Source organism: Mytilus edulis, chromosome 4 (genome assembly GCF_963676685.1).
Source record: "Mytilus edulis chromosome 4, xbMytEdul2.2, whole genome shotgun sequence".
NCBI lineage: Eukaryota > Metazoa > Mollusca > Bivalvia > Mytilida > Mytilidae > Mytilus > Mytilus edulis.
This window is the reverse complement of record NC_092347.1, coordinates 96060054-96073481: the sequence shown is the minus strand read 5'-3', so window position 1 is coordinate 96073481 and position 13428 is coordinate 96060054. Positions and strand designations below refer to the sequence as shown.

Below are 13428 nucleotides of genomic sequence, written 5' to 3'. Positions count from 1 at the left end.
AATAATACCTTACTTCGAAACTCTACAAGTACAAAAATAATGAAAAATTATGAGAACCCTCCCCCTTTTACTCAATATTTAAAACGTACCTCCAGAATTACAAAGCTTGACAGGTGAAAGCAGTGCACAACAGCTGACCCATTGGTAATACTGTGTAGAATACAACCGTCTGTATTCCATTCTCCTAAGCCATCTACAGTTACCAATAGTACATGTATAATGTTATGCAAATATATTAATACATAAATATTAAATGGAAATTTTGACATAGAACAAATGCAGCTGTCATTTAAACAAAGGATCTGGAGGGGAAACCTCATCACTTAATGTATAGGTATTATAACATATCACACAAATCAACTTGTACAGAACAAGGCTAAATATATAGACATTGATTCATTCAGAAAGGTAACTGTGTCATATTATTTTTTGTATACTTTAAGGAAACTTGTACTGTTGAATTAGAACAAAACATTTTGAATTTCAATTATTGATTTTTTATCAGTATATCTCCATCTATTCCATTTTCTATAGGTTTGTATGCTTGCATGCATTCGTAAGCAAAACCATAACATTAAATATTAATCCATGAAAAAAACAAATACCACATTGCACTTAATATCACTTTGAATTATAATTTTTTGCAGGTAAAACAAACAATTAAAACTAAGATTTTATGGTTTTCTTCATTGACAATAATAAGTAAACTATCAAACTTACCATTAGCCTCAAAGTTCCAGTAAGCTGAATATAACTGTTTTGACTTGGCTCTGATCTTAAAGGTCAGCACAATAGGTTCTGTCAAGTTGTAGATGGGGGTGGCTGGAAATATATAAAATAGTGAAGATGAAAATATGAACGACAGAGGGTAACAGATGCAATGACATGTAAAATACATTCAATATTTAAATAAAACACCAGTATCTCCTTATAAATATAACATTTGTTTTATTGCTGAATTATGTAAAACCTAACTATGTCAGTAAGAAATGCCTGCCCCTGCCTGCAGTCTTATCACAACAAGTCAATGAACTAGCAAAAAATAGCAAACTCTATCTTAAACTGATCATTATGTATTAATGTACCAAAAAACATTTCCAGATCTGTAGGCATTACAAAGAGAAAAGTACAGACTAGTATAATTTTCATTAAATTTTCGATTTGAAGTGCTGATCTGGTAATTCTGTGGAAATATCAGTCAACCTGAACCAATCAAACCCTCGATATGTAAATCATCCTTAAATGGTTTATGTTTCAAATCCACAGTCATAATGAAAAAAGTCGGGCATGACTGTTGGATTTCAGAATGACAGACATTGGTAATATTGCAGTATAACTTAGTGGGCATAAACAATCTTAATGAAGACCTTAAAATGGAAGATAACTAATTGGGACTACAATTTTAGTCCAGGTCAAGAGCAAAATATAGGTTTTGATTCTCCAATATCCTGAATTTTACAATTTATAACAATGCAAAGTTCACGAACCAGTTAAAATAGGATACCTGAGTATCACAGTTTTTTTATATTCATTAAAGATAAAAGTTTCTGCAGAAAATAATGTTACATAAAAATAATTACATTAGATGTATGTTTCATTATAATACGTTATTCTGATTGGCCAACTGCACATCTCGTGCTATTCCTGAAACAATTGTATTAGACAATAACATTTATCATTCATGATGACACGAGGTCCCACAATAAAGTGCACAGGTAAATTAAATGAAAACTTGATAAAAATCATGTTTTCATGATTCTAGCTAAAAAAATGTAATTATAATTAGTATTGAATGCTTCTTTTTGTAACTTTATAGGGTTGTAAAAGCGTTGACCGTGCACACATTTTTAGTATGAAGCGCTTCCGCGCTTCATACAAAATGTATTTCGGTCAACGCTTCCGCGCTTCATACAAAATGTACTTCGGTCAACGCTTTTACACCCCAATAAATTTACAAAAAGCAGCATTCAATTCTTAAGTACAAAACATAAGTACAGTGTATTGTTATAAAGGTCAGTTGTTTTTGTTTAAAACTAAACAGTAATAAATTTGGATTGTGATTAAATAGTTGACACAGCATAGGTTTCTGACACAGAATGAATGTGTTCTAATGAACTTAAAATTTTTGTTTTCTCTTAGAGCAATTCACTATGCTGTTGAATATTAATCCTCTCAAAATAATGTTTGAAGAAATTTTCTTTTTTATTTATGAAATTTCAAATGAGAAAAATTGAACCCAATTTTTTTAATCACATCCCCCTTTCCCTTATTCCAAAACTAATCTCAATTAAAATTTCTAATGGAGTTTGCAACAATAACTACTCATTTAAATACATCATAAAATATTAAGATGTAAAAAAACTGCTTGTTATCACTGAATGGTAAAGATTATTTTAATTTATCAGTTGGTAGTAAAAAGTGAATATACATTGTATATTGTATATAACAAAGATTCAAGTTGATTCTGGACAAAGAAAGATAACTCAAATTAAAAAAAAATCTTGCTATTGCACAATATTTTGCAATTAGATATTTCTTGCTTACTATTCTGGACAAAGAAAGATAACTCTAATTAAAAAAAAATTTGCTATTTCACAATATTGTGCAATTAAATATTTCTTGCCATTGAGCAATACTGTGCAATTGAAAAGACTTGCTATTGCACAATACTTAATATAATAATTTTAGATCCTGATTTGTACCAACTTGAAAACTGGGCCCATAATAAAAAATCTAAGTACATTTTTGGATTCAGCATATCAAAGAACCCCAAGATTTCAATTTTTGTTAAAATCAGACTAAGTTTAATTTTGGACCCTTTGGACTTTAGTGTAGACCAATTTGAAAACAGGACCAAAAATGAAGAATCTACATACACAGTTAGATTTGGTATATCAAAGAACCCCATTTATTCAATTTTTGATGAAATCAAACAAAGTTTAATTTTGGACCCCGATTTGGACCAACTTGAAAACTGGGCCAATAATCAAGAATCTAAGTACATTTTTAGATTCAGCATATCAAAGAACCTAACTGATTCATTTTTTGTCAAAATCAAACTAAGTTTAATTTTGGACCCTTTGGACCTTAATGTAGACCAATTTGAAAACGGGACCAAAAGTTAAGAATCTACATACACAGTCATGACAGTTAGATTCGGCATATCAAAGAACCCCAATTATTCAATTTTGATGAAATCAAACAAAGTTTAATTTTGGACCCTTTGGGCCCCTTATTCTGTTGGGACCAAAACTCCCAAAATCAATACCAACCTTCCTTTTATGGTCATAAACCTTGTGTTTAAATTTCATAGATTTCTATTTACTTATACTAACGTTATGATGCGAAAACCAAGAAAAATGCTTATTTGGGTCCCTTTTTGGCCCCTAATTCCTAAACTGTTGGGACCTAAACTCCCAAAATCAATACCAACCTTCCTTTTGTAGTCATTAACATTGTGTTTAAATTTCATTGATTTCTATTTACTTATACTAAAGTTATTGTGCGAAAACCAAGAATAATGCTTATTTGGGCCCTTTTTTGGCCCCTAATTCCTAAACTGTTGAAACCAAAACTCCCAAAATCAATCCCAACCGTTCTTTTGTGGTCATAAACCTTGTGTCAAAATTTCATAGATTTCTATTAACTTAAACTAAAGTTATAGTGCGAAAACCAAGAAAATGCTTATTTGGGCCCTTTTTGGCCCCTAATTCCTAAAATGTTGGGACCAAAACTCCCAAAATCAATACCAACCTTCCTTTTGTGGTCATAAACCTTGTGTTAAAATTTCATAGATTTCCATTCACTTTTACTAAAGTTAGAGTGCGAAAACTAAAAGTATTCGGACGACGACGACGACGACGACAATGCCAACGTGATAGCAATATACGACGAAAATTTTTTCAAATTTTGCGGTCGTATAAAAAGTAAGTTAAGAGGCATTAAACAGAAGCAAGTATAAACTTTATATATCATCATCATCTCTAAATTATAAAGACAACTTGTTACTCATAAAAATGTCAAACTTTAATGGATCTTGTCATAATGAAAGACATGTTGGTGGTCACATAGATATATTGTGTAAACAGTTCTTTCAGCAATGATTTTTTTGAATCTGGAATCATACTGTATTCTTGCAAATTGATAAGAAATGTATGATGAAAAGTAACCCAATTAATAAATGTTTAATTAGTTTATACTGAAATATCAGTAAAAGTAACTTGAACTGTAGCCATAGCTAATCAATTAAAGTTGGGTACGTTTCTTATCAAATTTTCCAAAATTCAAAATTATTCCAGATTCAAACAACTTCTTGTGTTTGGTGCAAATTAATATGGCAACAAGGTACTGGTATCTTAATCACAGTATATCCCTTGATTAAAGAAGTCAATACTTACAGATATTAACAGTCAGTACTGGTGACACAGCAGTCAGAACTTTCCCTTGCAATAAAGGATCCTTTGGAGAGACAGTGATGGGAAATAATGAAGGCTCCTTGTAAGCCACAAAGTGGAAGGTAACAGAATCATCTAATGCTATGTCTGTGTTGTTCCTTATTAAGGATTTTGGCAAGTAGACAAACCCCTGAAAAAGAAAAGGAAGACGTAAATCTACTATCAGAAATACACAAAATACATTTAAGATGGGTTACAAGAAAAGACTATTTTTTTACTAAGACAGCGGTAATTTATACAGTCATTACAATAATGGACGAATCGTACTGTTACATGATTCTTGCTTGTACTGAAAGAACTTGTATAAATCCTATTGTAACTGAATGAGTAACCTAAGTTTGGTAACTGGATAACTGATCGATAAACTTAAGGTAACTGGTAAGTAACTGAATGAGTAATCTAGGGTTGGTAACTGAATGAATAACCTAGGGTTGGTAACTGAGTGAGTAACTTACAGTTTTTATACTAACAGAGAAGCATAAGGTTTATAGCTGAACCTTTCATAATACAATTAGGTAGGACATTCAGTTAAATGACATCCAAGTTACTGAGTGTACTAATGGGCAATTCTAACCATTCTCTCTCTCTTTTTACAAAATATAGTTTATCAATCTATGCACAATGAAATGATGTGCATTTTTTTTTTACTGTTATGCCCTGACAAGGCACTTCTCACTGGACAGAGGCCAACAAATCACAGAAAGCTACATCAATTAACACTCGGTAGTTTGTCATTAAACTTTTAACATGCTTAAATTTTAAATAAGCAAAGTTCTATAATCTTAAAAGTTATCTTATCTGGTAAATAAACTACAATTGACAAATGGAAAAGATAAAGAAACTAAACAATAACTCAATTAAATGTTGGCAGAAAACTCTCATTGCTGTAGAAATCTTGACAGATTTTTGTATTTCTTGTACAAATGTTATAAATCTGTGTTTATTTTGTTAGATAAAATCAACTGTGTAATGAATTACTGATGTAACATAACTGATTTCAAATTATCAACATTGCCTTCCTCCTTAACAATGCATTAGATATTTCATTTCTCACGATCAAAATTCAATGCTTTCAAGAGGATAGATTACATTTATAATAAATATTTCAGACTTTTTAAAAATTTCTAAGGTTTATTTTGTTCGACAAAAGATTCCTTAAGTCACATGACAACTTTGAACAAATTCTGATACAGAATTCTAGGCAAAAAATAACCCAACCCCTTCTGATCCAAATAATACTCATCTTAGATAAAGGCAGACAGGTTGGTATTCCAAATACACCAAACCAATACAATTATTGTGCAGCAGATCACTTAAACGTGAGACATTTTTCTATTTTATTATAAATTGCCACTTAAATTCAACTTTAGGCTTCAAAGTCAAACTTATGATTTTAATCAAGCTTGCATTGACTTTATGTAAATAACAAAATTCACAATTTTAATCAATTAAACGTAGACAGAGAAATGATTTTGACCAACTTACTTCAATGAAATGATCCTACCATAGGACACCTCTAAGGTAAAGATGACAAAAACTCACTACTATCAATATTAGATGCAAAGATATGCATGTTAGATTTTTATCAACATGTCATGTTGACTTAAACGATTTGAACAATGGGCTTATTGGTGATTATGTTTGTTCAACCTCAAAATTGTAATGTTAATTTCCAATCTCCTTCCTGACTGTTTGATGTTCACCATCAGTTTGATTAGAGAGAAGAAAATAGGTTAACTACTGAATATTTTAATCAATATTTAATTTTAAAGACATTTTCTTACCTTAAGGAGAAAGAAAACAATGAATTCTGTTAACTATAATCTATAAAAACGTTCTTACTAAAGCATCCTATTAAATAACTTTTCATTTCTTAAATTTGTTATTTTTCTCAGTAAGATAATATGCTTTGCTCTTCTGTTCTATAGTGCAAAGAAAAATCATATGCATTCATACAATGTTAACCAAAATGCAATGGATACTGAAGTCTGAAGAAACTCAAGGTCAAATTTCTGCAAAATTTCTAGCTTTTGGTGCACCAAAAACCTAGACAATTATTTTACAACACAGTCAACAAAGAATCCAGACTATTCTAAACTCTAACACCCTTATTTTTTGGAGTAAAAGTTGAGACACAACAAACATAAAGTAATGAGAAAAGCTCCCAGAGCCCTAAATTGGGCCAGGTGAGCTAATAAGGAAATGAGTTATGACTTTTAATGGGACAACTATACACCGGAGTCCAATCAACTTGGATTTAAGAGCTTTTTTGTAGCTTACTATGCAGTATAGTTTTTGCTCATTGTTGTAGCCTGTACAGTTACCTGGCTGTCCTGAGGTCCGTTGATAGTTCAAATTGGCAATTATACCACCTTTCTTTATTTAATATAAAGTCAGCAACAAAGTAACTGTACTCTTCCATCATCCTTCATTCAATGGAGGAGATTATTATACATTGAATCAACAATTAACATATAAATACAACTTGAGTAATACAGTTAAACTGTAAAAATAAAAAAAATATAAACTTTTGATATCAAAACCCTACTACAATTTCACAATTTTGATTTGAACAGCCTAACAATATTAAGATTAAGAGATCACTTTCCAATTTCTCCCTCATTATATCATTAAGTGGTAAATGATCTATACCATTCATACCAAGACATGCAAAATTAACCATGTTTGAATGGATCATTACTGACATTGTAAGCAGATAAGATCTTGTGGTTACGAATACAACCAAATTAAAATGTTTGGTACCGGTACACCAATACTACAGCTTGGTACTACTATAAACCACCAATTCACAATAAATCCTTGTACAAAACTTGACAGCGAAGTCTCTATGGGAACATTCTTTTTATAAGATTTGATTTTTAACTTACAAGGTTATGTCTTATTACTATACAGTTCAAGGATTAAGAGGTTCATAGGACACTGAAATATGATGTGATTTAAATAAGCAAAGTAAAATTCCTTTTCAACAAATGACATGTATATAACTTATTTTTTTATAATACTGTGTGTGTCCCTTATTACGTTAACTGTTATCCTATTGATGACTGGTAGTTCCTTATGTCCAGTGACAGATATTACATGTACACACAAAATATATTGAAATCATTAATTTTTAGGGGTGTATTAAGTCTTTTTTTCAGATTACTACTGTTCAGGACTACTCAGTGTCTAAATTAATACAAAAGGATGTGCATAGTACAAGAGAAAGTATATAGTAAAATGGGCTAAAAAGGTCTAAATAGGTTGGTTAATTTAAAGACCCATACTACCAAAGAAAGAAAATGGGTAGAGTTTTGACTGACACTGGAAAACAAGGCCAGGTTGCATGTGGTATGAAATTCACATTTAAAAAAAATTGAGAATGGAAATGGGAAATGTGTCAAAGCGACAACAACCCAACCATAGAGCAGACAACAGCTGAAGGCCACCAATGGGTCTTCAAAAAATTGTAGCGAGAAACTCCCGCACCCGGAGGGGTCCAACTAGCTAAAAGGGTCCTGCAGAGTTCTAATTCTAGCTCACAATAATAATAAAATATAATATTGCAGAGAAAAAAAAATCAACTTTTAAAACTCAAATTTCAAAATTGATCGTGAATGTTAAACGCCATAGGTCATCAAGGTAAAAAAATTCATTCCTAAAATAAAATTATTATGCCTTTCAAGCAGATAATAATGTCTATCATTTAAGTGTATGATCATATGATCCCTGAGGCTTCCAAGGTGACATGATTGTTTATAGTTATGTCAATGAAATTTAACTCCTAGTTATTATTCTGAACTGTAAATAATCATATTGTTTAATGTTGCAGAAAGGGACCTTAAGAAAAGAAAGAATGTAACAATTCAAAAGATGCATACAAGTTTCCAAAAACGTACATTATTCCCAGCCAGCACAAAAATTGTTTATTATCTACTTACAACAATTCAAAGGTGTATATAGTCAACCACCAAGAAAGTCAGAGTTGTATACTAAGCTGAAATTTTTAAAGGTGTTCACTTAAATATACTATTATATATACTATTTATTTATGTATTTCTCTGTCCTGACTATTCTTGCATTATTTGTACTGTATTCCTGTCATGTAATGTTGCCATTTTAGCGGTTAATTTAACATGGCCATAAAGCGTGAGGTTTGGCTAGCACACAATCAGGTTCAACCCACCAAGTCGTGAATATGGCAGTTGTTATCTAATATTTCGTGTCTCTGTATGCTAGCATTTGTTTTTTGTTGCACTTCAGTGTATCTGTTGCTTCCTTGTTTTCCTGTTACAGTTGATGTGTTTCCCTCGATTTTAGTTTGCAACCCTGATTTGATTTCTCTCAATGGGCTTCACTTACCAACAATTTCATATGACTACATTTAGAGACAAATAAATTCAATGTTGAATGAAGATGTACACTCTGACACATAAACATACAAAGGAATAAGTAAGTTAATAAGAATTCAAAAGGTCTGCATTCAGCAAACTAGGAAGGTCACATCCAGCCACAAAAAGGTTTGAAGTTTCACACTCAAACATATAAGTTGCATCCTAGCCATCAAGACCTTTAAAATAGTAAGCACATCTACTTAAAGGGGGGGCACTAAATCAAATCGGAACTGCTGTATGGACTTAGATATAGACAATGCTAGTAAGCAACAAATTTTGAAGGTGTACATTCAGTAACCCAGATTTAAATGCTTTGGCTTGGTAACCAAGTTGTAGATTTAAGTATACCCTCAGTCACCTAGAATTTTTTAGGTTTCTACTTATCTACTAGGAACTTTAAAGTCATAAATAGGAAATAAGAAGCTTAAATATATTCAATTGAAAACAAAACAAGAATTTAATAAAAGTGAACACTCAGTCACCATGCAGATCAAAAGTATACATTCTTTTGAGCATAAGCTCAGTATACAAGATGTTTAAAGGCTGCAATTGAATATTTACCAGTTGTATACTCATCTACCAGGTATTTCCTACAGACTTGTATCTAATTCAAGCAATCCTGTTGTTACGTAATACAGAGCTTGTTCTCATGCCAGTTGTCAAGTGTCACAACTGACAGTATATAGATCGCCATAGTAAACATAACTTTTTATTAATAATATCTAGGATGTAAAGATTCCTCCCATCAGTACAATACAGGCACTAATTTGTTTTTCCCACAGCAGGGAGGAGATACTTTATATTTACATCGCACAGCTAATGTACCAATCTACCAGTGTTTACTCACATGAGAGGCAGTTAACCTTCAACTACAGGTAATCATTTTCAATTACAAAAAAATTGAATACAAAATAATTGCAGACTTTGTAATCCTTTTGACATAAATTATCTCCCCCTACAGATATAATAACAACCATTATCCTGCTGTGACTTTTATGTTAAAACCCTTAAAACTAGGATGTCTGCCAGTCTTTCTCAGTTACAGTAAATTAATGGGATCTTCTACTTCTCAATACTAGTCATTAACTTTAATTCTTCCAACTTTATAAACTGACTATTTATTTGTTTTACTGTAGATTTTCCCAGGTTTTCTATCATAAATTAATCTAGTATTGGAGACAAAAATATATTTATGATATGCTTTTCAGTTTTTATGATTAGTCATGTTTTCCATTATATAATTCATGGGTTCATGTTTGTATAAAAGTAATATAGTAAATGTGAACCTTTTGGAACTTCTTCATGGGAGTACTGCTTAAGGCTGTCTCAAAAACTGTCAAGTGAAAAAGGTTAGGAGGGTAGCCTCTAACTACCATTGTCATGATATATACATGTATAAATGTTATAGAACATTGATCTTTTGATGTAGTCTCTTAATGCTGAGGTCAAATGAATACGATTCAATTTACCAATTTTGACTAAGCACGTAACCTCCAAAGTCATCCAGCTACATAGGAAGCCTCCGGGTGCGGGAATTTCTCGCTTCATTGAAGACCTGTTGGTGACCTTCTGCTGTTGTTTTTATCTATGGTCGGGTTGTTGTCTCTTTGGCACATTCCCCATTTACAATCTCAATTTTATAGAAGGCTGTCCTAAAAAACTGGTTTTAGCAAGAGGTTCTACAAGTGATATCTCTACTACTGATATCTACCAGTAGTTCATACTATGAATGTCAAATAGTCAAGGAGAGGCTATAGATACCAAAGGGATGTTCAAAATCATAAGTTAAAAATAAACTGACAATTTCATGGCTAAAAGAGTCAAATCCAACAGACAACATTATAGTACACATAACTAAAGGTTAAGCAACATGAACAAAACTAAAAACTAAGGGTGATCTCAGCAATAATGAGATGTACATACTGTTTTTCAAAAAATACTGTCAAGAAAAACTCTATCAAAGGACTATTAATGAACCTTTTTCCCCCAGATAAGACTTATTTCATCCTCATGGACAATGCTGAGGTCAAATGAATACGATTCAATTTACCAATTTTGACTAAGCACATAACTTCCAAAGTCATCCAATTATAGCTATTGTATCCAACAATTTTGAATTAAGAGACTACATCAAAAGATCAATGGCAGAAAAAAAAGTTAATTTACATACATGTAGTTTGAAGTGAGGCTACGTAGAAGTCAATTCCCTACAAGTTTATAATACTAAATCAACCTCATATTAAGATCCTCTGCTTCAAAAAGAACCTGCCAATTTGCAATTTAATGTTCGGGACAAAAACTTGGTGGACAAAAACACATATGCATTTAAATTAATACTGATTTTTCATCTCAATATTTTACATTAATATAAATTACAAGTTTATATTTTCTATGTGGGAAATCATTAGAAATTGTAAAAATGTCTGCATTATGAAAGAACAACTTTGCAAGTTAAGTTGCTTAATCCTTGAGTGAACTTTGATGTAGTCCTGTAACATAAAAGCAAACTTGCAAAGTCCCACAATTAAAAATATTGCACTTACCGTTGACAATAATATCCAACATACAATTCAAATGTCGTTATTATTGAATATTGTTATACCCATACCACTCCACGTCAAAAATTAATCCAATTTCTATATAGATAATCCTGCTATTGAACAAGACCAACACGGATCAAAAACATAAATCAAAATTTGAATTTCTGTCACTTCACTTTCAATTGATTATCAAAATTGTTAAATGAGATAAAAATTTGTTATTCATGAAAGATTATGTAAATGAATTGTGTGGAAAATCACAAATAACTTATCTATAAGCCAACTTTCACTCCCCAATCATTTAAAACCATGCACAACTTTTTATATCTATAGATGCATCCATGTTATAAAATGTCCAACACCTGTCCTACCAGTGAGAAATAATTCTGGCATTTATAAATCACATTGTGTCCTTGTGGGATCTTATTAATAAGATTTGTCACAGGTGAAAATATTCACAATGTCCAAAGTCAGAAGAAAAACATAATTCCAGTTGATTATCTAAATTAAATCTCCGGCTATTTTTACCTCTTCTGTCGACTTTTTGATCCATTGTTTGGCTTGATCAAACTCATTCTATCTTTAACTATGGGGGTATTATTAAAAGTGAACTTTTTCTTGATCCTTTATGAAAATATTAAACTACAACAAAAATTATATAAAGAACTTGTTTATTATAGACGTTGAAATATAAGACACAGTCTCTTGACTTATAATTACATGTGATTGGCCGTAATTTGGGTAACGTTTTTTTCAACATTGTAGAAAATTACAATACTTATGGCACTTAAAAAACTACTACAGACAAGTGGCTTTCTTGTGTGAAGTTTGACTATACAATATCAGATGTGAAGTGTGGATTACTGAATATATATTGGTAGGTACATCATGTACCCTGACCTTGACCTTAAAGTTTAAGATACAGTTCAACAGATACTAATGGCCATTCATTAGCAGGGTTCTATTGTTGCATGGAGGATGCTTTTGTGAAACTGCCTTAGAAATGGATCTCAGCAACATGTTCAAATGTAAGCATCTGCAGATGACAACCATTGTATAATGAAGGAATATTAAGTGAGCTTGTGAGTGAGCTGACATACTGAGCAAGCTAACACACCACACTCCCCCACATTATAAATGTGTGTTAATTACACAAGTGCCCAGCATTACACATTTTTTCTAATGATCAAACTCATTGAAGGTTTTGATGAGTGGAATTTTCATACAATTTTGTAGAGGATCTAGTAACAGATGAAGGTGCAACCCCATGACAAGAATTAATATTGGATGTTTTTACAAGCCTGGATCCTCATCCCAATTTATCAAATGCAAGACAAAAAAATTCATACACCAATAAAACTGCTAATAGCATAGATATATCTTTGTAAAACATTGATCTAGGACAAATTCCTCTGTTAATAGAAAAAAAAACCAGATAAGCCATAAGTAAAGATGAAGGCCTCCTCATTCTTTATAAGACCACCTGGCTTTATGTCTGTAAATGTTACACTGATATACATGAAGCAGAAACATTTAAACTTGGCAAAAACAAAAGCACAGTTGCCAAATGACTAATTCCCTCCTCCATTCATAACATCTGGTCATCTGATGGAAATAAGGCTTCACGAATGAAAGAAAAGAGAGGGGAAAGAGTAAATATCTTCTGTGATCAACAGGGGTCGAAATTTCATAAAGCCAATAATGTATAAGATCAAATGAGTAAGTTTTGTCTATTAAAGCAATTTATAACTAAGCAATGTTTTTTTGTAAATACATACACATTATACAGACTCTGGGGTTAATCGAAAAAAAGATGTTTTGTACGTAACAGACCTATTATCATTTGGTCATTTAAGTTTGAACAAGTAAATGCAATTTATACACATTTAGACCAAACACATTTCAAGCAATGATCAAATAACGAAAAAATTAACAACAAAAAAATGTATGATATTGATATGTTAAGTGGTAAATAATAGAACTGTTTCAATATATATTCACAATTGCTGAAAGTTAAGCTTTTCACACTACACTTATAAA

The 13428-nt window shown here is 31.5% G+C and overlaps 1 protein-coding gene across 1 annotated transcript in view; it reads right to left on the bottom strand.

Moving 5' to 3' along the window:
- The window catches only part of LOC139521168 (adhesion G protein-coupled receptor A3-like), a 72206-nt gene that overhangs the window by 10964 nt on the left and 47814 nt on the right, over window positions 1-13428 (bottom strand). The window contains exons 11-13 of the mRNA XM_071314475.1: window positions 4398-4584; window positions 721-822; window positions 90-193 (exon numbers count right to left, since the gene is read on the bottom strand). Coding sequence (XP_071170576.1) covers window positions 90-193; window positions 721-822; window positions 4398-4584 — 393 coding nt within the window. The remainder of the gene's footprint in view (window positions 1-89; window positions 194-720; window positions 823-4397; window positions 4585-13428) is intronic.